This window comes from Apteryx rowi, unplaced genomic scaffold (genome assembly GCF_003343035.1).
Source record: "Apteryx rowi isolate R43461 unplaced genomic scaffold, aptRow1 scaffold_241, whole genome shotgun sequence".
NCBI classification, from domain to species: Eukaryota; Metazoa; Chordata; class Aves; order Apterygiformes; family Apterygidae; genus Apteryx; species Apteryx rowi.
Genome location: NW_020448764.1, coordinates 573,275 through 599,108, shown reverse-complemented (window position 1 = coordinate 599,108; position 25,834 = coordinate 573,275). Strand labels below are relative to the sequence as shown.

General features: G+C 42.0%; 1 protein-coding gene across 1 annotated transcript in view; it reads right to left on the bottom strand.

Annotated features, from left to right (window-relative positions):
- Positions 1 to 25,834, bottom strand: part of FNDC1 (fibronectin type III domain containing 1) — a 51,815-nt gene that overhangs the window by 7,502 nt on the left and 18,479 nt on the right. The window contains exons 9-14 of the mRNA XM_026066502.1: positions 25,521 to 25,632; positions 22,037 to 22,411; positions 16,902 to 16,967; positions 15,313 to 15,474; positions 11,656 to 11,889; positions 10,086 to 10,194 (exon numbers count right to left, since the gene is read on the bottom strand). Of these exons, the coding sequence (XP_025922287.1) occupies positions 10,086 to 10,194; positions 11,656 to 11,889; positions 15,313 to 15,474; positions 16,902 to 16,967; positions 22,037 to 22,411; positions 25,521 to 25,632 (1,058 nt within the window). The remainder of the gene's footprint in view (positions 1 to 10,085; positions 10,195 to 11,655; positions 11,890 to 15,312; positions 15,475 to 16,901; positions 16,968 to 22,036; positions 22,412 to 25,520; positions 25,633 to 25,834) is intronic.

Genomic DNA, 25,834 nt, shown 5'->3' with positions numbered 1-25,834 from the left:
CAGAATTCACTGAGTTCAGGTGTCCATTGCATTAAATGGAGTTGGTTACTCAGCCAGGGACAGCTGTTACAGACAGATTTCATCTTTTTTGCATTTGCTTGCAGGCATATTTTTAGATCATTTATTTTTACCATCCTGCTTCCAAAAAATGTGCACAATTACAGAATCACAGAATCACAGAATCACTGAGGTTGGAAGGGACCTCTGGAGATCATCTAGTCCAACCCCCCTGCTCAAGCAGGGTCACCTAGAGCACATTGCACAGGATTGCATCCAGGCGCATTTTGAATATCTCCAGAGAAGAAGACTCCACCACCTCTCGGGGCAACCTGTTCCAGTGCTCTGTCACCCTCACAGTGAAAAAGTTTTTCCTCATGTTAAGATGGAAAATTATATCTACTTTCTATGAAATAACCAAAAGGAATAGAATAAAAGAAAATGTTGCAAGGAAATAAATTCTGATCTCAGGTACAGCAGTATAAAACCAGACTAATTCCTATGAAATCAGTGGTGTAAGCTGCAGACTAAAACTGGGTCATATTTCTCTGAGATCAGAACCAAAGCTTTTGACCTTTCTTTACAAACTCTAGCAACATTAAGATCACAATTTTTGAATAATATGAGAAAGCTTCATATGTTGACTTATTGATTATTTGGGCCATGATTCACCGCAGTATTTAAATCACATGCTTAACTCACAGCACATGACTAGCCCCTAAACACCATTCTTTGCTTGACAGAAGCAAGATTATTCTGACACTTAGAGAAGAACATGCTTAAGCACACTTTTATTTCATTTCCACATACGATGACTTTTTAGTTGATGCCTACCCTGACATTTTTTTCCAGATTAATGTTTTCTTTGTTTCCATTTTATCTTTTTATCTAGACAGCAGAAACCAATTAGAATTGAAGATCACTGTAAAAAGTTCCAGCATAGCATTTTTTTAAGTGCCTGTGTCACGGTTTTCCTTTCCTGCCTGCTTGCTCAAATTCATTCTTGTAAAGAAATTAAGAGAAAAAAATGACCAGGCATCTCTAATATCCACACAGCATTTGGATCTTGACTTAGCCTCTCATCCAAAAGCAGACATCTCCAAAAGTGCAGCACCTGCGAACGCCATGCATGACCCACGTAGCGCTTGCTCCCAGGGAAGAATGCCACTGAGTGCTTGGATTGCCTCCAGTGGTAATTTCCCTTCCAAGTTGCAGGCCTGACACTCCTCAGCTTGGGAAACCAAGCAAGGTTGCAGGCCATGGCTAAATCCAGACAGAAAAGGGCTCAGCTTATGAGGAAAACTGACTTGGAGCTGCAACATCCAAGGGCAGCAGGGGAAACAAGGGAAACCCATGTCAGACCTTATGGCTCTCCATCAGCCAGCTGTCCTCCACTAGAAGAGCTGGTCTTTGCTGCCTGACTTCCCTGCCCATCCCTCCTCTTGGGGTCCTGAAACTGGCTCCTGAAAACAGCTTGTTTGGTCTAAGCACCAGCTAAACATTTATGAAACTATTCACACTGACAAACTGGAAGAGACCTGTGGGAACTAGCCTGTTTTTTTCATTAAAAAGAATGCCATTAAAAAGAATGCAAGGTGAACTGCTTTGCTACAAAATGAAACCAATTCCTATGAAAACACTGAAAAGACATGAAAATAACATCCACTTCTTCAGCAGAAGGATGGCAGTCATGTAAACACAGTTTTGCTGTGAAACAGGTAGGTTATCGCCAGGGAACACACCAAAGCACCTTCTTACTCCCTCCCTAAGCATCACAGGCTGGTGCACCAGGCGAGTTCAGTGCAGAAGCTATGGGAACTGGAATATTCTGAGCTCCACCAGCAGCATAAGCATCACCTCTCATCGGTGCCAGACCTGGAGCACACACGTGGTCAGAGCCTCTGCAAGGACTYGCTCCCGTTCCCACACAACGACGGTAGTCCCCTGTACCCCTGCTGCATCCCATGGCTGACATCAGAAACCGATGTGTTTTGCACATCACTCCTGTTTTCTGCAGAGAGTTCTGCTTTTAATTAATGATTATATGATGATCACAACAGACTCACAGCTTTCTTTTAAAAGGAATACACACTGCGGCAGAAAAAAAACACATTAAAGAGTGTAATAAAGCAAGGTGGTGTTTTTTGCTCATTTCTTGCACAATCCTTTTGCTGGCAGGAATATTTGCAAGAGGTTAGACTACTGGTCTTGACTTCTTGACAGCAGCGTGTGAGTCTTTAGGGTGGCTGCAGCAAAAAGCCTCTTGYGTGTTCCTGCCATTCTGGCCACTAGCAGCACTTCCCCGAGCAGAATGCAGCTGCCAACGGACTGCTTTAATTCGCTGGGCTGCCCTTGCTCTCAAAGGACACCTGACTCAGTGGCACTGACATGCTCCATCCACACCTCCTTCACCTGGTCGCACTTCTTCCACCTGGCTCTGGGTAGGGATCTACATAAAGCCGAACCCAGGGACACAGCTGCTATTCCTCACACTGGCTCCTGAAATGGCCACAATGCAGCATAAAGCCACACTGACTTAGCCCAGCACTTGGTTTAACTAGAGCAAAAGTGCAGGAGAAAAAGTTTTCCAGACTAGATCTTTTTTGTAATGATTCAAAGCATAATGAAGACATCTGTATGGATGCCTGGCTTTTTGCTGCTTCCAAAGAGGTAGTACTGATAATTAGATAGCATCTTTGCAACACAATGAAATCTTCTGTGTGAAACTTCCAATGCACTTTATATGCTTGTATTAATTTTAGCTTCAAAACATTTGCATGACATACAGAAGTCCCATGGTCCATGTTTAATGTAGGAGAAAGCAGCCCAGGATGGCCAGTCTCATACTCAAAATGCATCTATTTAAGTGTGGAAAAAACATGTAGTTGTGTGTCTAATATGTAATGCAATAACTGATTACATATGTAAACAGGGCAACTGTGCATTCAGGTGCCCTACTACATACATAAAAGGCCATCTGGGACACATGATTGTTCAATCTGTCTGACTGACTGTCAGAAAAAAAAACAGTGATGAAATTATGGGTTTATTTTTCTTCACTACATGAGGAAGATTAGTTCCTAAGCCTTTTTATACACAAGAAGCCTTTAGTAGTGCCAGAAAGAGAGCCAGGTTTCATGACTTGCTGATTTGTGATTTAACTGTAGACCATGCTATGACTGCTGTATTAAGAATGTCAATAAAATATTGCAGTCGGGCTGTATTTCTTCTTCAGACATGACAAATAAAAAACAAACTGCCAAACCCTTCCCAGATCCAGGCATCTGACAGTTTCATTAGTCAGAATCTTTGTTTATTTGCCTTATAGCTGCTGAATTTGCCAGGAAATATCAAATCAATGTAACTTAGCTGTTCTTCATGACTCGATAAAGAAATACATGAAAGAATAAAATTTGTAATGTAGTAAGTGATTGTGCTTTGATAACACTTTGCTTAACCAGAATTGTAATGAATTTTCACCTATAGGCATAAAAAAATCACAATCGCAGCAAATGCAATACCACTCATTGTTCACTTTTAATACAGACAAGAAGAAAAGCTTTTCTTCCTGAAAAATAAACCTCCTTTGAGATGCTATATACCACTTCTACTGACATGTCAAGAAAGGACATAATAAACTGTAACATAAAAATGAATAAGTACAATTTTTATTCATTTAGACTGTGACTAATCATATCACCATACCTGTCAGAGCAAAATGAAAGATTTTATGACCTAATTCAAAGCATCTTCTTTCTGTTGGAAAAAAATAGTTGGCACTCATAGCTACAAAGTGAGATAATCACTCAGCATACTAATTACAGAAGCAGCTGTTTTCAAAAAGTGTGTTAGCCACAAATCATTTTTCCAGACGATCTCAATGCATGCTTGCATGAAGACTTTCCCATACTTTCTCCAACGGCACGCTGAGGTGGTTGGACGTCAGCCAGCTGTGGTGTGAAAGATGCACAACTGCACAGAGGCAGCACTCTTATGTGTGAATGCGCCTTGCTGACAGGGTGCGAGCCAAAGCACAGCAACACGCTAATGCTGCTGTATGCAGGGCTTCTGGCGCAGAGCGGACTTGTTACCGGCTAGCTTAGAGTGCAGGTAGTGCAAATCTGTGACTGCCCGCTGTCCCTGTGCTGAGACTAAACCCATTTATTTCTGTACATCACTATGCAAAGCAGAGAGCACTCTGATCTGGAAAACTAAACTTTTTTATTTTCTTCGGTGTTCATTTTAAGCCAGATCCATTGCCTAATCTGATTCATTGCAAAGACAGCCAATCTGCTAGTTGTAGCACAAGGAGGCAGAGGGACTGTGTGCCTGGGGCAAAGGTGAAAGTGGGATCACTTCTTTTAAGACAGCCTTCTTCAATGTTGGATTAAAGTGACTGTGGATTTACAGCCTAAGTGGCTATAAAGGGTAGATAAATGGCAGTGGGCTACTCTTTGTGGGAAGAGGATCGGGGTGTCTGGTCAGAGGTTTCTGCAAGGGAGAGTCATGCCCCCTTGCTTGCCCCACTGCCCAGAGGGGCAGAGCTGCTGGGTGATTTGCAAACAGACCCACACGCTCCCCTCACCACAACCTGCTCCAAACAGGAGCCACCAATTTGAGATCCTGCTTGCTGTCCAGTGGCAGCAGGGACAACCAGGGAGGTGTGTAAAAGGTTAAGGGCTGGATCATGCCTTCTCCACTGGGGCACAGGTTTGCCCTACCCCAGGAAGGGAAGAGGACAAATCAATGTGACAATCCAGCACAGATGCACTTGCCCAGCAGTGAGGCCAGTGGATGGAAGGGGACAGAAGCTGCGAGGGGGAAGCAAGACGGACCGGCATGCACCTTCCCCACAAGCATGTGGAGAGCGCAGCAGGGGCTGAAATCCTTCTAGGTGCACCTCTATAATCCCTCAAGAAGAGAATACACATAAATTAGCTGCCTGCAGGCTGACAGGCTAATGCAAAGTATCCCTCTCCATCAAAGATGAGCTAGCACTACATACATCATGAACTTTTAAAAATAAATATAATAGTGGGCACCAGAGCAGCGCTGGAAGAGGAGCTTCCTACACAGATGTTGTGATGCAGGTGTGGGCCATACAGCTCTACTGTCCACACAGGAGACGAGGCCTCATTCCCAAGTTAACATCTTACCTGTTTTGTGCTGTTCTGGTGATAAAAAACAACCAGTTGTGGCTTATGTTGCTTGTTGGACATACTGCTGCTTTGCTTTAAAGGAGATATAGAAAGGAAAGAGAAATTCTCTATGCATCTGGCCCCCAGAGCCAGGAGATCAAGCCTCTGTCTGTAACTGTGAGCCCTGAGTGGATGTTTGAGAATGTCCTGTGAAAGGCTCTGAACAAGACTGGAATTAGAAGCAGGCAGTCTGGGATCAAAACAGCCCTGAAGGGAATGAAAATCAAGTGCAAAGGGAAGAAAGTTTGATGAGACATGGAGATACAGCAGCAAAGTGTTTTAAATCATGAGACTACCTAATCACTCCCATAAGGCACTGCCACAGCTTTCCAGCAGAAAGGCAGGAAAAAGCCTAACCACTTTCAAGAGGGAGTTTGAAATGTTTATGAAAATGATTACAGTACTTGTGATTGCAGGAGATTGGATGTAGTTGTTGAAGGGCTTTCCAGCCCTTTACATCGCTCTTCTGTGATAGCTGAGAATTAAGTTTATGTCAAGGCTGCCATTTTTAAGGTTTAATAAGGTTTATGGAATTTTAGGGTTTATATTCACACGTCCCAAGAAAGCAGCTCCTGTGCCCACTGAAGCTGACCAGAGTTTTACTAATGGAAAAACTGCCACTACTCAGATGGAGGCTAAACCAGGCCTGAAAAGAAATCTTATCTAATATTTAGACTTCTGTTTTATTCTGTAAAACCTAAACGCTAGGTAGATGAAAGCTCAGGATGGGCAGAATTTTGAACTGTAATTTTGTGTAATGCTCTCCTCAAAGTGTTTTCCAGGATATGGCGACAGCTTCAAATCTTCTGGAGCTAGTTTCTACTGAGATACTAACCCTTTTCTGATACGGCGTGCACACCACAGATTGTACCACCAATAAACCCTCATATAGAACAGCCAGAATCAGTATCATCTGCGTACAGTAAATATGACTTAATCAGAGATTTCTTACAAAATGCATTCACGATGCAAACACATAATTTTTAGACTAACTTCAGACTCCAGGCCATATTTTCTTAATTAGTCATGGGGTTCTTTACCAGTGGTTAGGGAGTTATTTTTAAGATGAAAAATATGCAATCAATTCAGTCTGTGGATTTGGAGAATGAAAATGAGATTGGCTGATACACACAATTTTTCTGTTGAAAAGAACCCTCCTATTCCATGACCGATCCCACATGAAGTCTTTATTTCCTCCACTGAGTGCATAATAGAAGCCAATGGATTACACCATTCTTAGAAATATGTTAGGGAAATAATACACTTAAATAGTGTTTGAACTCCCCTACTTTGAAACAGAGCCTTAAAATTTGGCAGGGGAGTCATAAAGTTCATGGATATGCCTTTTGCTGTTTCTATAAAAATCCATTCAAATTCAGCCAAATTGTGAACTTCTGAAACTTGGAGTTCCCATACATCTCAGCAGACGTATGACAGGTTTGCAGCTCAGTTCCCCACTGATTCCCTCTGCACAGAGCATGGCTGGGACAGCAACTGCAGGGCTCCAGTGGTACCTTCACTCCGATTGCTCTTTCTGGTGACCTGGAGCCCTTGAGATGCTGGGCACAAGAAAGCAGGAGCTATAGGAGGCATACAGCACTGTTCTTAGGGGTCGCAGGAGAAGGACACTTGACTGCAAGGCTGTGAAGGGGTGAGGAGCTGGGTCTGGAAGGTGGAAACAGCAGAGAAGTAAGTAGTGGAGGAGCCCGGGCAGGGGAAGCTGGGATGTATGGGTGATGCCTCCCTGGCCTGAGTAGGGGGCAAAGTGAGCAGTGGGGGAGTGGATGGGAAGCTACAGAAAACTGATGAGGAAAAAAATGGCTGGGGACATAAGGGAGACTGGGATGCAGAGGTAGGAACAGGGACTGAAAGGCAATAGGAGAGAGGCTTAGAGAAAGGATGTGCTGGAGGCACAAGGACATGGAAATACAAAGGCAGGAAGGTCTGTACTGGCCTCTCTCAGTATCTTGGATCAGAGTCTAGGAGATCTCAGACCTCTTCCATCTTGTTATAGCAGGTGAGACACACAGATAAACTGTAGCTCACACCTCTATACTTTTATAAAAATGCCATTTTTATAACAACGCGCTAGCAGATCCAGAACATCTGACTGCAACTCCCTGCTATGCAAGTAACTCTGCTTTAATGCAGTATGCACAACTCTTAAGGACTTGTGTTAAGRGGTCTAGAATATTCATCTTCACTATAGTTGCCTTTTTGTATCTCTTGGATATGTAAGAAAAAGCCTCATGAAGTGTGTGACTAACAGCACTGTAGACAGAACGGAAGAGGATAAGATGGCACAAAGCTTTTCCTGTAACATCTTATTTCTAGTCCTTTAACTCTCTGGATGCATTATGTATGTTTATGCTGCCTCTACATAAACTGTTTACTTGCTAATTTAATGGGTCTTTGATTCTGAAGGTGCGCTGTGGTGAATATTTCCCTTGTACACCTGCCTAAGGAATTGCTGAAAACTGCTCCTTGTGCTGGTTCTCCCAAAGAGAAGCAATGTTGCCAGAACTCACTGGCTGGAGGAAAATCTCCAAGAAGGAGACTGGGGAGCAGCGCTCCCTTCTTAAATTGCACTGTGGTGCTTGGATGTTTCAGGGTCACCTGGAGCAGCTGCAGGGGCAAAGCAGGTGCACCTGCGCTCCTTGAGCAAGACCTGTCTGTTGTGCTCCTCTCCCCTCCGGGGCCCTGCTCCTGACAGCCCACAACTCAACCTACAACTGTGCCAAAAGAGGACATGTACAGGAACAACTGCCCCCCTCTTCCCTTACACTATGGACTAAACTTCAATACAAAAACCTGTTTGATGTGATCTGTAGATATGTTGCTGTTGTACGTGAACTACAGCCATGCATCCTATACTCTTTACAAGAAGAATCCCTGGGCGTTCAGTACCATAACTTATGGTTTATCTGCACAGTAAAACTCAGACGGGACTGAAGCATACACCAACAGGAGAGCATTATATTACCTGTCTCAAGCCACCTCACAACAGCCAAGAAGACTGCTTGGCTCTAGCTTTAGCACAGACTCATATCATTAAGGTGGAAGGCACCTCTGGGCATCTGTAGTCCAACCTCCTCCTCAAAGCAGGGCTGACTTTGAAATTAGGTTGCTCAGGGAATGGTCCAGTCAAGTTGTGAATATCTCTAAGGGTGGAGAGTCCGCAACTTCTGCGGGCAATCTCTTCTAGTGCTGAACCGCTTTCTTTTGTGCCAAACTGAGGATTGAACTACCAAAAGGACATCAGCATGTGCTGCTGCTGTATCTTCATTTGCAGTTCAGATAGACTCTTATTACTTGAACTGAAGGAACCACTTTCAGCACCTTCCTACGATAGCCAACAAGGACATGACAAATTCTTTTTCATCACACTTTGCAGCCATTTCCTGGTTGGCAGCATACTATCAGTGATGAGGAACCTTGCATCCTAGTGCTGTCTCTGGGAGTGGCATGTCATCTACAGTTATTTCAAAACTGACARTAATTGGGTATAACCACTTTAAAAAGCACTGTAATGTGATCAGAAAAAATGTGCCAGGTCATATTTGAGACCCAAATACTGCACTACACTAACTCTTCATGAGCTTTGGTTAATTTATTAAGATTTTAGTTTAAGAGCATGCTCAAATATCTCTTCTCTATTTTCTAGGTTGAGGTTTATGATTTTAGCAATTAACTAGATTTTTTAATTATATGAGAATTTATACAACAGTTTAAACAAGTAAGACCTGAACTTTTAAGCAACTGCTCTTAATTCACAGAGCCTTCCCCTTATCTATAAATCGTTTTGAAAAGAAAAGATTATTTAGGTGAGACCATTTCTTTCTCTTCTGCATAGCCCTGGCCCTGTGTGCCTGCTCTAGGAATGGATGCTCTGATTTGTGCCTTGTCATCGGAGGCAGCATGCTAGAACCAGGGTACAATTCCACTGTACTCCCATGTTACCAAATGCACCAGCAACAACTGCTCCCAGTCTGTAACAGATGGTAGTCACCAGCATATGAAGAGGAATCACCTAGTCCAAGACAGCACCAAGAGTGTTTTAGACTCAAAATTAGAGAGAAAAATATGAATAGACACCAAGTAGCTGTCAAAAGAAGTAATTTTAAAGTATCCCCTCTATGCCCATTCATTTCCCACCCAACCACCATGAATTACTCCAATATCACACAACACATGTATTCCTGTTTTGCCATTTCCATGAGATTTTTGCAAGATAACGTTCTAAAGCTCCTGCCAAGCTGAGTTTGATCAACTGCCACTGTCTTMTTATATACCTCCAAGCCTCCTCCTCCAGTACAGCTAATGTGAGAAGACAGTGAAAACATCATAGAATAGGACCTCTTACCACCAGCCTACAGGTGATTAAATCCTGGCTACGCAAGTATGTGGGAATGGCCGCATTATGTCACCCCAAAGGTCTCCTGTTTCAGTATCTTGTCTCCAGCAGTGGCCACTGACATGTGCGCAGGAACAGAACGAGAACATGCAAACACAGAGTTATACCCCTCGAGTATCCCAGCCTCGCTTCCAGCAGTCTGTGGACCTCCCTAGGTAACCTCTATCCTTACAAGAAAATATGTCACAAAATAAAGTACTTTGAGATAAGATTTTTTCTATTACTGATATGTGTTTTTATATACACAAATAAATGTACATGTCACAGAGTCATTTACTCCAGAGATAATGTGGTAAACGTATCATATAACTGAAGTATCCATGTGGTTTATAAAACAAGATTTGCTGTCAGACAGAATGAGTAAAATCTAGATCAGATGGAGACATTTATACCAAGGCCAAGAAAAATAATCAGTAGTCAGCAAAATTTGTTTTACTTTCCTAACAGAACTGAAAAACAATGGATCAAAAGCTTACCGTGTATTTGGCTTTAGGTTCTCAATCGGCAAATGAGTAGTCCCTGCAGTCCTGGTTGACCATTTATTCTTCAAAAAGTCATCGTAAGATGCACTGTAAACCAGATAGCCTGTAAATGAGGAAGACAAATAGTTGTGGGGATTCTAAATTTAAAATGGTGATAGCCTAAGTCTTAGGTGTTGCAGATTTTATGTGTTAAAAGGAGTGAAAGCATCTTTGGATTTGAAAGTGACTAGATGCCTAACATTCCTGGAAAAAAAAAACAGGCTAAAAGAATTACCTATCATTAGCCAACAAGCAGATATATCATACGTCAAGTGACTTCCCTCACTGTCACTCTTGAGTCCATAGATACTGCTCAACACCTCTATTATGCAAGTTACCAGAGGAGAGTTCAAAAAACCTGCTTCTGCCTTTCATTTTAAAATTGCTGCTACTATGCTGCCTTCTCATCACCTTCAGTTAAATTAAGCTACCTCAAACACTGTTTACATTGTGTTGCATTTGCATTACAGTATTTTCTCTCTGGATCCAGACCAGCACGCATGGTATCTTTCTTTCTGAAGTGTTCACTGAGATGGGTTTCTTTGGGTTTGGGTTTATCTGTGGCTCTCAAAAGACATAAAAACATTAAAGGAGATTGAACTTAACACGTTTGGTTAACTGCCCAAACCTCACTTGTCAGACTGATTTCAACAAAATTTCAGTAACACAGTGTAAACACAGCTTGGGCCATGGATTCCATTTGAGTTAATCAACTCTGATACACTTCGTTATATGAGAAAATGCTTAAATTTCCCTCTTCACTCACCTACAAGCTCCACACTATTTCTCTGTGTACAGGAACAGTTTAGTTCTGACCTGCATCACTGATACTGCTACTAGGGCATGCAGTTTCGGCAAACCACAAGAGACACTGTTTTACCACATTCCCACACAGCCCTTTCCTTCCCTCCCAYCCTTCCTGGTTAGCATTCAGGAGGGAGAAAACATTGGCTTCAGGGATTTGGAAAAAAGCCTAGCCAGAAACACATCTGCAGGCAGATTACGCTCCTTCAGCCACGTGCACAGCTGAGAGGGCACTAATCAGCCCCGGCCACATAGTCACATTAGCTCAGAGTGACCGGAACCCATATAGGAAAGCTGCTCAAAAGGCACATTTGGAAGGTTGTCTTTGGTGGTGTTGATAGCTCTACCTGAGGGGCAGAAGTGCTCAGTCAAGCTAAGTGTTATCATGTGTATCTGCAGGAAGTGGTGACTTCAGAATTGTTGGTACAAAAGCCATGCCAAAACGGAGCCCTTTGAAACATCTAGACCACCATGAGCTGATCCTTCTGGCCCTGGTCTAGTCCTGAGAGATGACAGAGAGACCTTTCTTGCTCCTCAGAAACTAGCTTACATCTCCTGAGAGAACTGTAATGGAGAGAGAACTTCTATGAGAGGTTAACTCAATTCAAGGCAAAGATCTTCATTCGACAAAACTTCCATTTCCCCCATCCCCCAAACCCACTCAGGAAAACAGCCCCACATCCCCAGGTGCTGGGGCCACCAGCTGCCATTTCTGTAATACCTGTTACCATGTCTCCTTGAGCAGGTTTGGCCCAGTCCACAATGACAAAGGAATGGCAGCCTTCTACTGCCACAATGGTGATGTTGTGAGGGGCCTTCAGGGGACGCAGCTCTTTCTCTTTAAGGAAATCATTAGGAATGATTTCATCGAGGCTTTCCACTTGGAAGTGCTCTAGAGCCTCTGTCAAGGAGCAGGGAACTGTTGGGTCTTTATTTAGATAGGTCACATAAGGAGCTGGAAGAGATAAGGAAGGGTGGCATTTAGTTAGCAGTTTGTAGATGTCAGCAGAGAAGTACACTGACGGACAATTTCCTGAAAAAAAGAGAATGAAGTTTTGTGATGCTTTTTAAAATTCCTCCTCCTCCAGCCTGTTGAAACTACTGCATGAATAAAAATCACYTATTTTATTCTTAACAATAAAAATTAGACTTTCATTTCCTGAAACTCCAGTGTGTACATTTACAATTTCAGTGAAGATTTTGCTTTTCATTTTCTGATGATGTTTAGAAACTTTTTGGAGTGTTCCTACAATTTCACATACCTATAGCACCAGGAAAACCATCAAATGACAAACAGTCAATATGACTCCCTCTACTCCGAGCAATAGATAGGGACCGCCACAGCTTGGGAAGACACYATTTGAATAGTTGTGCGCTGTTGCTCTAAAGCAGCAGATTCCAGCTGAGATTTGGCAGGCAAAACCCTACACAGGGTGTATGTACAATGAAGAAAGCCTGAGGCATAATGGTTGGAGCCATATGGCCACAGAGCCAGTACACTGGTGTCACTAGTGGTCTCAGGAGCACATTGCTACCATGTGATGCTGAAACAGTGCCGTGGGTGCTCTTTACAGCCTTAGTCTCTGGGCACACTGGTTGGGTGGCAAGTCCTTCAGAGAATTACAGAATAGTTGGGGTTGGAAGGGACCTTTGGAGATCATCTAGTCCAATCCCTTGCCCAGAGCAGGGTCAGTTAGAGCAGGTTGCTCAGGGCCGTATCCAGTCCAGTTTTGAATATCACCAAGGATGGAGACTCCACAGCCTCTCTGGGCAACCTGTTCCAGTGTTCAACCACCTTCACAGTAAAGATGATTTTTCTTATGTTTAAATGGAATTGCCTGCATTTCAATTTGTGCTCATTGCTTCTTTTCCTGTCACTGGGTACCACTGAGAAAAGCCTGGCTCCAATCTCTTTACTCCCCCCATTAGGTATTTATAAACATTGTCAACATTGCCCTGAGCCTTCTCTTCTCCAGGCTGAACAGTCCCAGATCTCTCAGTCTCTCCTCATATGACAGATGCTCCAAGCCCTTAATCATCTGTGCGGCCCCCAGCGGCTCCCCACGCCCCAGTCTAGCCCAGCCATTCTGATTTGGGCAACTGGGCAGTTGGCTGCCCAACCTGGATGCATTTTTTTGCACTTCACGGTGGCAGTTCCTGAACTGGTCCTCACAAAATCTCAAGGTCTTCACTGTCGTATGCCAGTATACATGACCTAAAGAGGCAGTATGAAAGTACAAATAGCTGCAGAGAAATTGATTGGTGCTGTGTGTGYCTTCTTTACCCTTCCTTCTCCTGTGCCCCTCTGACCAGACCTTTGCACCTTGCCAAAAGAATTTAGAAAGCAAAACAAAGATTTGGTGTTCTCCAAGTAAACAAGCAGTGTTCAAATCTTAGCAGCTTTAGACTGTGGTGGCAAACAAGAGGCCTCAGAGATATGTTCAAGAGAGGATGGAAACCATTTACTGATTGCTGCAAGCAGAAGCCACTGAAGTATGGCTCACACTCAGTTTGGCTGATGAGTGGGGAGAAGTGGGATGCCAATATTCAGATCTACTCCACAGTCACAACTGTCCCAATTATGCAAAGACAGAACGATCAGCTTTACGAGAGGCAGAAGAGAGTCGTCTGATTGCAGGACCTTCCGCACACTACTTCCCACTTCTCTGGGTGGCTGGGCAAACACATCACCTTTCTCAGCCTTTCACATGTGAAAACAGATCCCTGCCAGTGCCTTAGATCAAGGTCTAAAACCTCAGCCAGGTCTTAGTGGCTTGTCCTTAAAAAAAGCATCCTAAAGCTTGGGTGAAACAACAGAGGGAACAAGAATAGTAATTCCAAGGTGAAGCCTGACTAGTTAACGAACTGATGTGGTTCCCTGGATATTAAGGGACTGGGAGTCATGATGTGGGAAGTCTCTCCCTCCAGGCCTGTTCTCCCAACATGTAACTTCTATTTTTAGAAGCTTTATACTGACCAGAATTGCACTTTGGTTCACAAAAAGACTAAACATTTTATTGCCTTAAATGTCACTGTAATATTCAAAGTAAGGACTATAAAACTTGCCTTTGGAAATGTTTCTTCAGAAACAATAATACAATTCGCTGAGATGATAATATTTTTCCCTAGTGCCTTGAAATGTTCATAAGCCAACATTTCTTGGTTTATCATATTGGATTTCATGCCCTAAAGGGAGTTTTTCCAGATCTGGCAATGAAGTTAATTTTAGCCCTTCTGTCTAAATGAAACAAGAAGCACTGTCAGTGAGAGAGTTGAACAGAAACATCATGAAACTGTCTGGATAGGRGGAAACTGAAGATGCACTGGAAAAAGAATCAGCATATATAAAAACAAATCTTTTACTCCAGCAGCAGACCACCATCCTGAGCCACGCAAAGCTTGTGGATGTTAGAAACGAAGGCAAGACACAAAGTTGTCAGGAGTCAAAGTTGACCCTCAAGCCACTGAACTCATGCCCAAAACCCTGGTTGGGCCAGCAGCTGACCTGACTCTCAGTTCAAGTGCCAGAGGTTTGCAATGGGCTCCCAGGGGGCTACCAATCCAGGGTGAAGACTGGAATGCAGCCTCCTACCACCTCGAATCCCTCCAGTCTGGCCCTGAGTTGCTCCTCTGATATAGTAGCACAGCAGCTCTGAAGTGAGTGGAGCAATGCCAACTTACACACTTGAACGGGTCACATGTATAGAAGCCAGCCTTTTGGATCTTGTTGATGTACTAGGGGCTCCTTCTAAAATTACAAAGCAAAGCTACAAATAGCAAAGTGAAATTTATATCTATCAGTTTTACTTTTTGGAAAGTTCATATCCAAAATTTCACTCATTCTTTGACTTTCCCATATGTCCTGCATGAAGCACACCAAGTTCTCCTTTGATCTATATGCTCATGCAAGGTGGGTGAAATCATTGCAGTTGCCTGAGGCAGTAGAAAAGAATTAGGTTCTTCAGAGGAAGACTCACACCTATATGAAGACTTGCAATGACTGAACTGCCGGTGTGAATTTAAACTGATGCAGTTCAGCTGAACTGAGCACCAGAGTAGATACTCTTGATTCCTTGCTGACTTAAGCTAAACCAAACACAATGCTGAACACAAAGCAGAACACTTTTACACTGGAAGAGTACAAGGGGGTTGCATTGCTTCAAAAAACTGGTGTGAGTCCACATGTAGACATGCAAGCATCAAAGCTATGAACAAAATCCCGCTGTTTGGGTTTCCCAGGAGGCAGTCCTTATAAGGACCACAGGCTATTTGGTTGGACATATTTGTGCAGCAGCCTCAGCTTAAAGAATGACCTTGCTAGAACATGAATTATTTGCAGCACAAGTAATAAGCTACATAAAACAAAGTATATCCTTACCAGTGAACCGTTTCTTCCCAGCAATATCATATTCTGACACAGGGCTGTTACCAACAACACTAGTCTCTGGATAGACAATTTCCGATTCTGTTGTTGTAGAAGTAGTGGTGGTAGTGACAGTGGTGGTGGTTGGTGGCAAAGTGCTCTCAAAAAACTCATAATCTTCAGAGGAAACATAAAATGAAAATGTTAGCTTGCTTCACGTTATTTTGTCTTACCTATGAGAATGGAAGCGTTTGCACCACAAGCTACAGTCCCACAAAAATGACAAGTACTCTCCAATAGCTGTGGCACACTTCTTACGGGTCTCTAGGTCAGTATCCACCACGCCTCAGTCTTGCAAGGGTTTCTAAAAAACTGATGGAAAGCGAGAACAGTATTTGCCTTGCAATACTAATGTCATTGCTGATTTAGACCTCACTCACACAGGTAAAGAGAGCCACGATAAACAAATGCATTTGTATGGCAATATTCTGAACTTGCTCCTACTACCACCTCTGGTAGCAACCCTCAAAGGATGACAGTACAGTAATTCAATCCCTGGCCACAGCCCTCAGATGCTGAAGGAGGAAAATTAAGGGAGTGAAAAAAATCACTTTTTAAACAACCTTTGTGCTGTTCTTCTGTAATCCTATAGCAGGTTCATACTGCTCTTGAACCTTACTACAAACTAGAGGTATCCAGTCTTGTACTTGCCATTAGTGGTCCCATTAGGTCCATTAAGGGAAGGTAAACTGGCACATGTGAACCTCCAGGCCATTTTCCCTGAGTTTATGCCAAGTGAGCAGTGAGAAAGAAAAACCTACTGCAGTGCTAGGCCCTCTGCTACACAGCTGGAAAATCTTCAGTGGTTGGTCTAGAAGCTCTAATACAGACCACACGAGCAAACAGATGAAGATACATTGACACAGTGAAATACCTAGTTCCATGAATCCACCAGTTTCTCATGGTAAGCAACCCTATATGGGAACTTGTATTCACTCCCATTATATCTAATGTTCTTCTTTGAAAAACTACTGTGATAAAAGACTGACAAACACAGAATGAAGGGCAAAGAAGCATTTGGCATCACTGTCCTGTCCTCATATAGGCTGTGGGGCTCTAGTCATTGCCTGGAGTGTTTTCTGCTTAAACATCTGTTTTCTGTAGGTGACAACTATCCCTACAGGGAGATCTCACAAAAGCCCTGTGCACTAAGGATATTCCATTTACATGGGGATGTAACTAACATGAGGTGTAGGAATTGTGTTGATTTTAGTCCATCTTCTCCCTTCTACTCCCACATTCTAAATTTTGGGCTAAGTATCAAGCCAGTAGAATAAAAAAATCACAGAAGTCATTTCAAGATATCTTTCTCTCAATGGCTTCACTCTCCTTTTAGATTGCCAGAGTAATGTAAAGGGACCTTCATGTCAAGAAACAGTTGTCTTGGGAATCCCTGTTCTTCACGTAACACATGACTCTAGAAAGCTATTCCAGCTCACCACTGCCTCTTAAACTCCTATTCATCAACTGGCCTTCTATAAGCCAGTTTCAAATTAAAAAAAAAAAAATCCCATTTGCAAGAGACTTTTACAGTCAAACAGTACCATCGTCATATATCACATATGCCTCTGGAGTTGCTGTCACATCTGAATCCAGTCCTGAGAATGTATCTACTGAAGAAGAAAGAAAAAAATATTATAAGAATTCAATGGTATTATCCCCACCTTCCTAACAAATTACTTCTTGAATCAAGTTTAAAATAAAATCTTTAGCCAGTTAATCTGTAAAGAAATAAGACAACTGCCGAGTTTCCAGATAACATAGTGACATTCCACTCTGCATATTCGGAACAGATGAGTAGCTAACTGCAACTAGCCAGGAGTTTTGCTGGGGGGAAATGGGGTCAGACCTGCTACTCAAAATCTAGTGTAATGCACCTTCTGGGAACTCTGCCCTGGGCCACAGGATTCTTGGAGCAAAGGCAGCACTGTCAGCATCCACGTAACACYCAGGTCAGGATTTCATAATGTTTTATAGTCTTGGGAGCAGCTTACATGAGGAATTTTTATGCATAATACAGACCAAGCAATTGAAATAAGCTGAAAACCTCTATTCAAATATTTTCTACAGGGGAATAAAAAACAAACAACCCACAGAGTCATGTGAGTTACTGACTATGTCTATGCCTGCAAGTAGTGCAGCCCAAAAGGAACAAATCTGTAAAATAAAGCAGAGGTTTTACTTTTTACTAGCTCTAATCTGATCCCACGGACTGAATGCCCATTACAGGTTGGCACACATACACATGATCCTTAAGTACATCTTCTGCTTTAGTTTCAGCCAGAATGAATTCAGTTTGTGCGCACTGAGAACGCTCCACAATGCAAATGAATGCATTGCAAGCTGGCAAGCAGACATGATTGTGAGGTACACATCAAAAGCACACTCCTGATCCACACCAAAAACTAATGCAAATGCACCCGCAGACTTCCCAGATGCCTATTCCTGTGTATCATCTCATTATCTCTGCAGGTCATTAATCCAGCACCTCATATGCCTGCTTTCATGTGGTAAATTCAGGAGGTTTCCCTGCACACTCTGAGAAAGGTATTTCTCTTTATGTTATTCAGGGAAGCCAGAGAGTACACAAAGCTCAGACTAGCCTCAAAAAGCAATGCAAAGAATACAAAAGTGTTTTGTTGGAACCCACTGTAGGTGGAATCAGAAATCTTCACTTAAATGTCAGGGTTGGGGAGAGGCCAGTGTGCAAATAAAGATAAGAGAAAGGTAAGATCAACCTTAGGATATTTTACAAAAACTGACGATCTTCCTGTAGCTCTTTATATGAAAGAAAAAAATATTACTTGTATTAAGGCYGTACTATAAACATTACAAAATTTCAATTGCCAATTTCAAATAAATCACAAACATAATCTGAACCATACCTTTGCATTTTGTATTTTATATATTTATTTAGAACTAACAATTAATGTASAAAGATTGATTTTTTTCTACTACAATAAGTTTCTTTTAAAAACAGCTTGAACAACACAGCAGTGACTTAAATGCCAAAATAAGCTTTGAAAGCAGAGAAAATGAGTTAATTCAGTCAGACTTTCATACAGCAAAATCTGATATTTTCCCATGGCAGACTTCTGCAGGCACTCTTCAGGAGATCATTCTAGGTAGGAAATCCACTTGACTTCTGTGAGGCTAGTGAATGACCCAGTAGACCCTTTTTTAAATCCAGCAGATCTTCTCACCACAGTTGGTCAGCATGAACCAATGTCTGCAACATACGCACTTCTGTTTGATTAGGTCCAAGTACTTACAGAGGCTCAGATGTGCAAGAAATATGGAGGCCTTCATGGGCAGATTTCAACTCACTCACACCTATTAGCTTATAAACCTTTTGTCTACATACAGTCCAGCATAAATAATTTCTATTGTCTATTATTGTGCTTGGTCATAATCTTCTATTTCTCTTTCTCTGTTCCTTTACATTAGCTGTGGCATGACGACGATGGAGTACTTCCAAAAAAAAAGCTCTGTCATTATAATTTTCTCCATTTACATCTGTTGTGTTTCTTCAGCTTGCTTCAAGTATTCTTGCAATAGTTCTTCAGTTAGCACTGCCTGTACTGAATGTAGCTAAGTCTTGGCAAGATTGTTTGCCATGGTCTCTTGACACCAGAAAGAGCAGCAGACTACCCGCTTATCACTTTATTTTATCACATGTGAGTAAAAGGTGTTTAGGGAAGCTAAGTTTAAGTGTTTCATATTCAATGAAATGAAACCATTTTTCCTTGTGAATTCATTAAAAAGTTTAGTTGGTTTCACTGACAAATCACACTTGTGTTGCTGAATTCCTTCCTGAAAGTTAAAGACTGCTGAATCTAGTGAAATGCGGACAATAAATTCTGCTGGGATGAGCAAGTATTCTGCCAGATAGTTAATGAATATGCCAAAGCTTAAGTAGAACATGTGGCGGTGTATTTGGCACTTGCAGCCTCCAGCTGTTTGGGAGTCAAGCATTTAGTGACAAAATATCAAGCTTTGGCAGAAGTAGTATTTCCCTAAATGAACTGAAGTATTTTCTAGATTCAGATTGAGAGGAAAGACGTATAAAAATATTTTTTGGAAATGGTCAAGAGAGAATTGTTTGAAATATTTTGGTAGTTCAAGTAGCAGTTGTTTATCCCTCTTGAAATGGATATGTTAAACAACACAGCAATTGTTAAATAAATACCATAAAGGTGCTTTCTTTTCAAGCATGTTCCTCTGTGGAACAGGCAGGCTATTTGCTGCATTTCTCAAATGTTGGTGCAGATGACCACAATGCAAGTAAGGAGAAGAGGCAAGAAAAACCCAATATTTACGTTTCAGAGAAATTTTAACAACTGCCAGGTAGGGATTAATATTGTTCAAGCTATATAGCACATCAGTAGTAGAGATGTGGAGATCCAACACCATCTTGTCCTTTCAGTCTTCCACTTTGATGGATTGCAGAGATGCTGCTGAAGTGCTGGACAGTTTAAGAGGCAAAACCGTTCTTACCAAACAGGCAGCCTGTGTAAAAACTAATTTTCATTCATGCCTCCTTTAAAGTTCAAAGCTTCAGCAAGACCAGCTGGCAGAAAGGAAAGAAAACAAGCAGAATGTTTTTAAATGTTCATTAAACCACAACAAAAATCCCCAACCCACACCTCTGCTAAAAATGGTACTAGGCTAGGTAAAGGCTTTTTATTGTTYAGCTTCTAGAGCCTATGCTCAGATTCAGCCCAGACACATTTCGTGAACTGTACCAGAGAAGCAAACATCTATTCTTGTTGGATAGGGAGCTACTCAGCAGTCAAAGGGGAAATATAGTAGGCAAAGGACCCTACAGGTTTGCATCCCACTTACAAAAAAAACCCMAAAAAACTAACATGCACCTTCTGAGAAAAGCCAGCTTTTCTGCAGACATTTATTGTTAAAATGGACAGGCCTTTCCTCACCTGGGTAACAGTGTAGGATTTTCTGATGCATTAGATTGAAGCAATGGGTTCAGGGTAGGACAGGGAGCAGTGTATACCAGCAACATAGACTAAGATCTCAAACAAGTTGTCTGAGAAGTGCAAGTCATCTTTGAGGGAGGAATATGTGAGGAAAGGCAGTGAAGAGAATAGGAAGATAATAAGAAGGAAAAAGAAATGCTGACCAGACAGAAAGCCCATTCCTTTAGAAGTAAGCCAAGCTAAACTAAGGCCATGCTAAAAAGATCAATTGGCACACAAAAGATCTAAAAAGAGTTAGAAGTAGATACAATGGGAATTCCTAAGCCCAATCAGTGTCAAGATTGAATCTGGCTGCATTACTTAAAAACAGTATGGTCACTAAAAAGTTAAGCTGGCCATATTCAGTGAAATACTGCATAAAACATCTCTACTGTAAAATGCTACCAAAATGCTCTATGTATGGTACATACATTTTAGGACCATTTAATAAGAGGGAAAACCAAAAAAAAATCAAAGAAATATTTAATGACCATGTCATTTAGATGTAAATATTTATGTGTGTACATATACACATGCATACATACCTATGCGTATATATGTATGTGTGTATATAAACATATACACTTTTATACATACAAACTGTCAAAAACATGACATGAAGCTAACTGTTAGATAAATATTCATACTATAAATCATTGTAATTCCATCAATACAAGGCAATAACATCTCTGACACACTTCTTACCCAGTGTATCTGGAAAGGCAATTTTCAGTCTTCTGCTTCTGAGATCCTTTCCACAGGCACCATCCTTAGGCTCACCATCAGTTGCTGGAGCCACATATTTCCATATCTTCTGCATTCTTTAAATTGATAGTTCAGCTTCCCAGGCCAAGATTATACGACCTGCTTGTAAATCTACTTTGGCTTCAGAGATACAGACGGATGTGGGAAAGGTTAGGGGGGTTTAATTACCCATTAAAACCAGCCACTGCAGTCAGCAGATGTCTGACTGCACAACCTCCTTGTTTAGGTTATGGCCATACTGTACTTGTTCCTGCTTGTATTCCCCATTTCCAGACTCAGTTGGGAACTGCCTATAAATGGAAAGGATAGAAACTACAGCGGCACTCCCTGATGCAGTTTTGCAAAATAAGCAGCTAACTGGTTTGCAATGCAACATTCAGGTGATGAAAGGGTAAAACCTGGTAGAAACAGGCTCAATGCCCACTGACTCCAGTGGATTTTACTTGTTTATTTTGGATTTCAGTTCAACACCATGTCCTAAGCTTGTGCAACTGCAACATGGAAAAAATGACATTCACCGACATGGTCTTATATTTTCAGATGAGAAAGGAGTTAATGTACAGCTCTCTGCCCTGTATGTGCAGCCAGGGTTGTCTTTCCCCAGCTTCATCAGTGCTGTGCTACATTCCTGCTTGACAATCTCTATGTCCAAGAGCTGGCAAGAAAAGAAGAATTTCATTTTCAAAACCTTGTCCCATCGTACGCGGGATATCAACATATTTCCATGAAAAACTTGAGCTTGAGGGCAAGCTGACATTTTTCAATGTAAAACCATTTCTCCCCCAACCCTCATACAGCTGCTCTAATATCAGCTTCTAGGTTATCACATGGACCAAAATCTCTTTTCAAAGGTAGATTCTTCTCTTTGTTACATTTTTGAAATCATACTGTACAAACAGTACAAACAAAAAAATTCAAACAGCACAAAAGGAAGTTACCTTCTGCATTGCACTCTGGCAGGCCATYGAACCCTAACACCAAGCTGCCCTCATCATCATACTGTGCGTAGGTGCCTGGAGGACAGGTTGGGGGTGGTTTCTCAGTGGGCGGTTCAGTTGTGGTTGGTTCAGGAGTGGTGGTGGTAGTTGTAGTAGTTGTAGTTGTTGTTGTTGTAGTTGTGGTAGTTGTTGGGGGTATTGTTGTAGTAGTAGTTGAGGGAGTGGTTGTTTTCTTAATCATTTCAAGACCAATCAGAGGTTTCCCTCCAAGGCTTATTATTGGTTTATCTTGTGCACTTGCTACAGGTTTACTAAATCTGCCATGACCAAACAAAGGTAATCCATCGGGACTCACCATTGGGGCACCCTTTTCATCTAGAAGAGAAGCATAAAATCAAGAAAAATCTTATTATTAATCCATTTCCGGCTTACAGCATGGTATTTAACAACAGTAGATTCCACAGGGGCACTGAGAGTGTGGTCACAGCCTCCTGTAACTAAGCTGACAGAGAAGGAGGTTATTACCTAGGAAAGACCCATGTCTAGGGAAGCTGAAAAAAGATTCAGAAGAAACTCAGGTAAACCACAAGGATGTTCACTTTTATCAACAGTTTAGTAAACATTTCTTGGGAAGACCATGGGGAGATTTTGCTTCAGAGTCACAATGTGCAGCCTGCATTTAATCTAAGCTGATCTCTTAATTGTTGATGAAAGGTATGATGAATCCATATTCTGCTCTCTAATGTTAAACATGTGCAAGTAAAAACTGGGAGGAGCTGGTAAGATGCTGTCACTGCAAAGAAAAGTATGAGCCAAGTTCTGGATAATGCAAATATTTATGGTAACCAATTTAACTGCAGGCACTGAATTTGCATTCAAGAGATCTATTTAGATGGACTGATACGTAACCAGCAGTGCTTTTACAGATCACATGTAGGTTTTTTTTATTATTTGTGGTCAATTTCAGGAATAAAATCGCATATTTATGGTTGATACAGTGCAGTTCATAGGTAATAATTATCTCTACATATAGAAAGATATACACAAGTGTCAACCCTTATCTTGGCTCCACCCTGCAGTCTATTCTCACACTGATACAACTGAAACGGACTTTGGTGATTCCTGCTGACTAGGCTCTGTGTGCAAGAGTCAGGTCCCGCAACACGTTGAATGCCCTCTGGTAAGCTGAGGTACAGCAACCCAAACAGCTTGCATGGCACTTGAGCATGCTTGGAGCATTCAATAGCTCAGAGGACTGGACCCCAAGCAAGAAATATCCCTTTCATAAACATAAGACAAACATTGCAGGATGCCTTCTCCAGACTCTGGGTGCCTCAAGACACAAGGGTCTCAGTAGCTTTGCATCAGCAAGAGGTAAATATTTTGCTACTCATTCTCCTGCTCTCGCTAGGAGTCCCACTCTCCATTTTGATCACCATTTCTAGCTATACCTCCTGATTACACACCCTATGACCAGCAAAGAAATATGTGAATAAAAAGTGAAAGGAGTTGCTAGTGCAAAGATTTTCATCTGGCATTACTATAATCCAAAAGCAAATCCATAGCCAACATATGCTCCTCGAGCTCAGGTCTTCTCCTTCCCCTGCCACTTGCTTTTCTAAAAACAAGCCACCTGCTGAGCCTTATCCAAGAGTCAAGATCAGCAGTGCGAACAATCTGAACAGCAGAGGAAGGCAAATCCTTCAGAACGCAGACTACTCATCATGATTCTGAGTAGCTTGCTTCGTTTATATTCAGCTACATTGTTGAGATCCACTCAAAAGTGCAACCAAATTAACTGGGAATTATCATCACTACTGTTTGCTTTTATGAAAACGTCAAAAATGTTTTTTTCTGCATGGATGCATAAGCACCCAGCACAAGGCCTATGTCCTAGTTAAGAATTGTGAATATCACCTGAGTATTCCTATTCAAAAAAGGATATACACAGGGAAACAGTGGCCTGGATTGTACATCCTTCCCATGTTGGCTGAAAAGAGCTAGTGCCTCAAGGATAATCACTCTTTGCAACCATCAGAGAGAGAATAATGAAGAGCTAAAGACATAGTCAGAGCAAGCCCTAGGACGACATTTGTTTTGCTCCCTCCCCCTAAGATCAAACCTACTGTGATACTGTACAAGTACAAATAAAGGCTATATTTACTGAGAACAAGTCCTTTTTTCTATTGAAAAAATTAACAAAATTGATCATTGAAAGGGCAGTGACATTTTTCAGGAATTCTTAGTTCTGAGTAAGAATGGAATGATTTAAAAAAATGATGATCAAGGAATGATGAGTTGAAGTCCTAGGAGCCATTTAAAACAATGATATCCACCTGAACAAGTTTGTTTTCAACAAATACCACTAGAGTCAAGAAAGCAATTAACTGTGAGGACTGAGTTGTGGAACTCTGCCACCAGAAGTTGAAGTTGAGAACAAGAATTTAACAAGAGGCACTAAATTTTATATGGTTACTAAGAATACTGTAATTTGGAAATAACTGATCACCAGAGCACCACTGAAAGGGACACCGGTCAGAAAAAAATTGAAATAATGGAGACCAAGATGAGATTTAAGGGAAAAACAGGATACCCTACAGCTACCTAACATAGAGATCCTACATATTTCTAGAGTCTCTCATGCTAGGAGACAGCCCATCAGTCAGCTGGGGTGTCAGGGCAGGCCTGGCATTGCACAAGCTCCTAGGCTCTACTTTTCGATTTGCTGAGAAGAGGGAGCATATTTAAGAATTCACACATTGTCACTGGCAGAGGGCTGGGCTCATTCTTCCTCCAGTAAACCTACGGCAACAAAAGGCTCTTAGGAAACTGCCTTAGGAAACTGCCAGGCAAAGGGAGGTGGTAGCATGCAGCAGATACAGCAAACAATCATTGAAATATTTCCACTTCCTGGAACAGGTCAGTTCAAAGGGCCAGCTCCAAGCGATTACTTTCAGGCTTGCCCTTTGCTCCTGCAGGAGCACAAGTCCAGCTTGCGCTGGGTGGCTGCAGGGCAGCTCCTGCCATGACTGCCAGTACAGCCCATTCTATCTGGTAGACTAGCTGCACCTTGACATCCAAAAGTCCTGGAGAAACGTGGAGACACTGGGGCTGAACCATGGCAACGAAAGTGCTGTGCGGTTAAACCAGTGCAGTTAAACCAGGAGGTGGCACATAACTTTTCAAATGCTAGCCACCTGTGCAGCACAAGTACAGTCTGTCCTTGCACCTCTAATGGTCCCTGGCATGTGCTACTTGGCATGCACCCCATATTTCTGTCTAGCATCTCCCAGAGAGAAATATGGGAAACATGCAGGGTGGTCCCATGCCATGTGGCATAAGGATGGCTAGCCGTCTGTGTAATCCCCCCTTTTATGGACTGTGACTGTGCTCTCCCCACCTATTCCCACTGTTCATCACAATCTGTTACCATGCACACAAAAACTGTTGATTTTTCTTCGTTACAAAGGAAGCCACTACTTACCAACAATTGTACGTCCATCCCCTCCTAATTTCACTCGTAGAGGGTTGCCTTGGGAATCTTGGAGGTATTTTCCTTCAACATTTAACACTAGCCCTCGGTCAAGATCTACAATCTAAAAGCAGTAGATGGATTCAAATTTAGCTAACCTGAGAAAATGTGAAATGAAATTTCACAGCAACAGAAATCCTGGGAAAATACAGACTTTAAGTGTGATGTTCAGGAATAGCTACGACACCTGCAGAGCGACTTTGAAATGTGAGTCACTAGTTGGTTTAGGACTCTCTGAAAAATCACTGCTTAAGAAGGGAAATCGC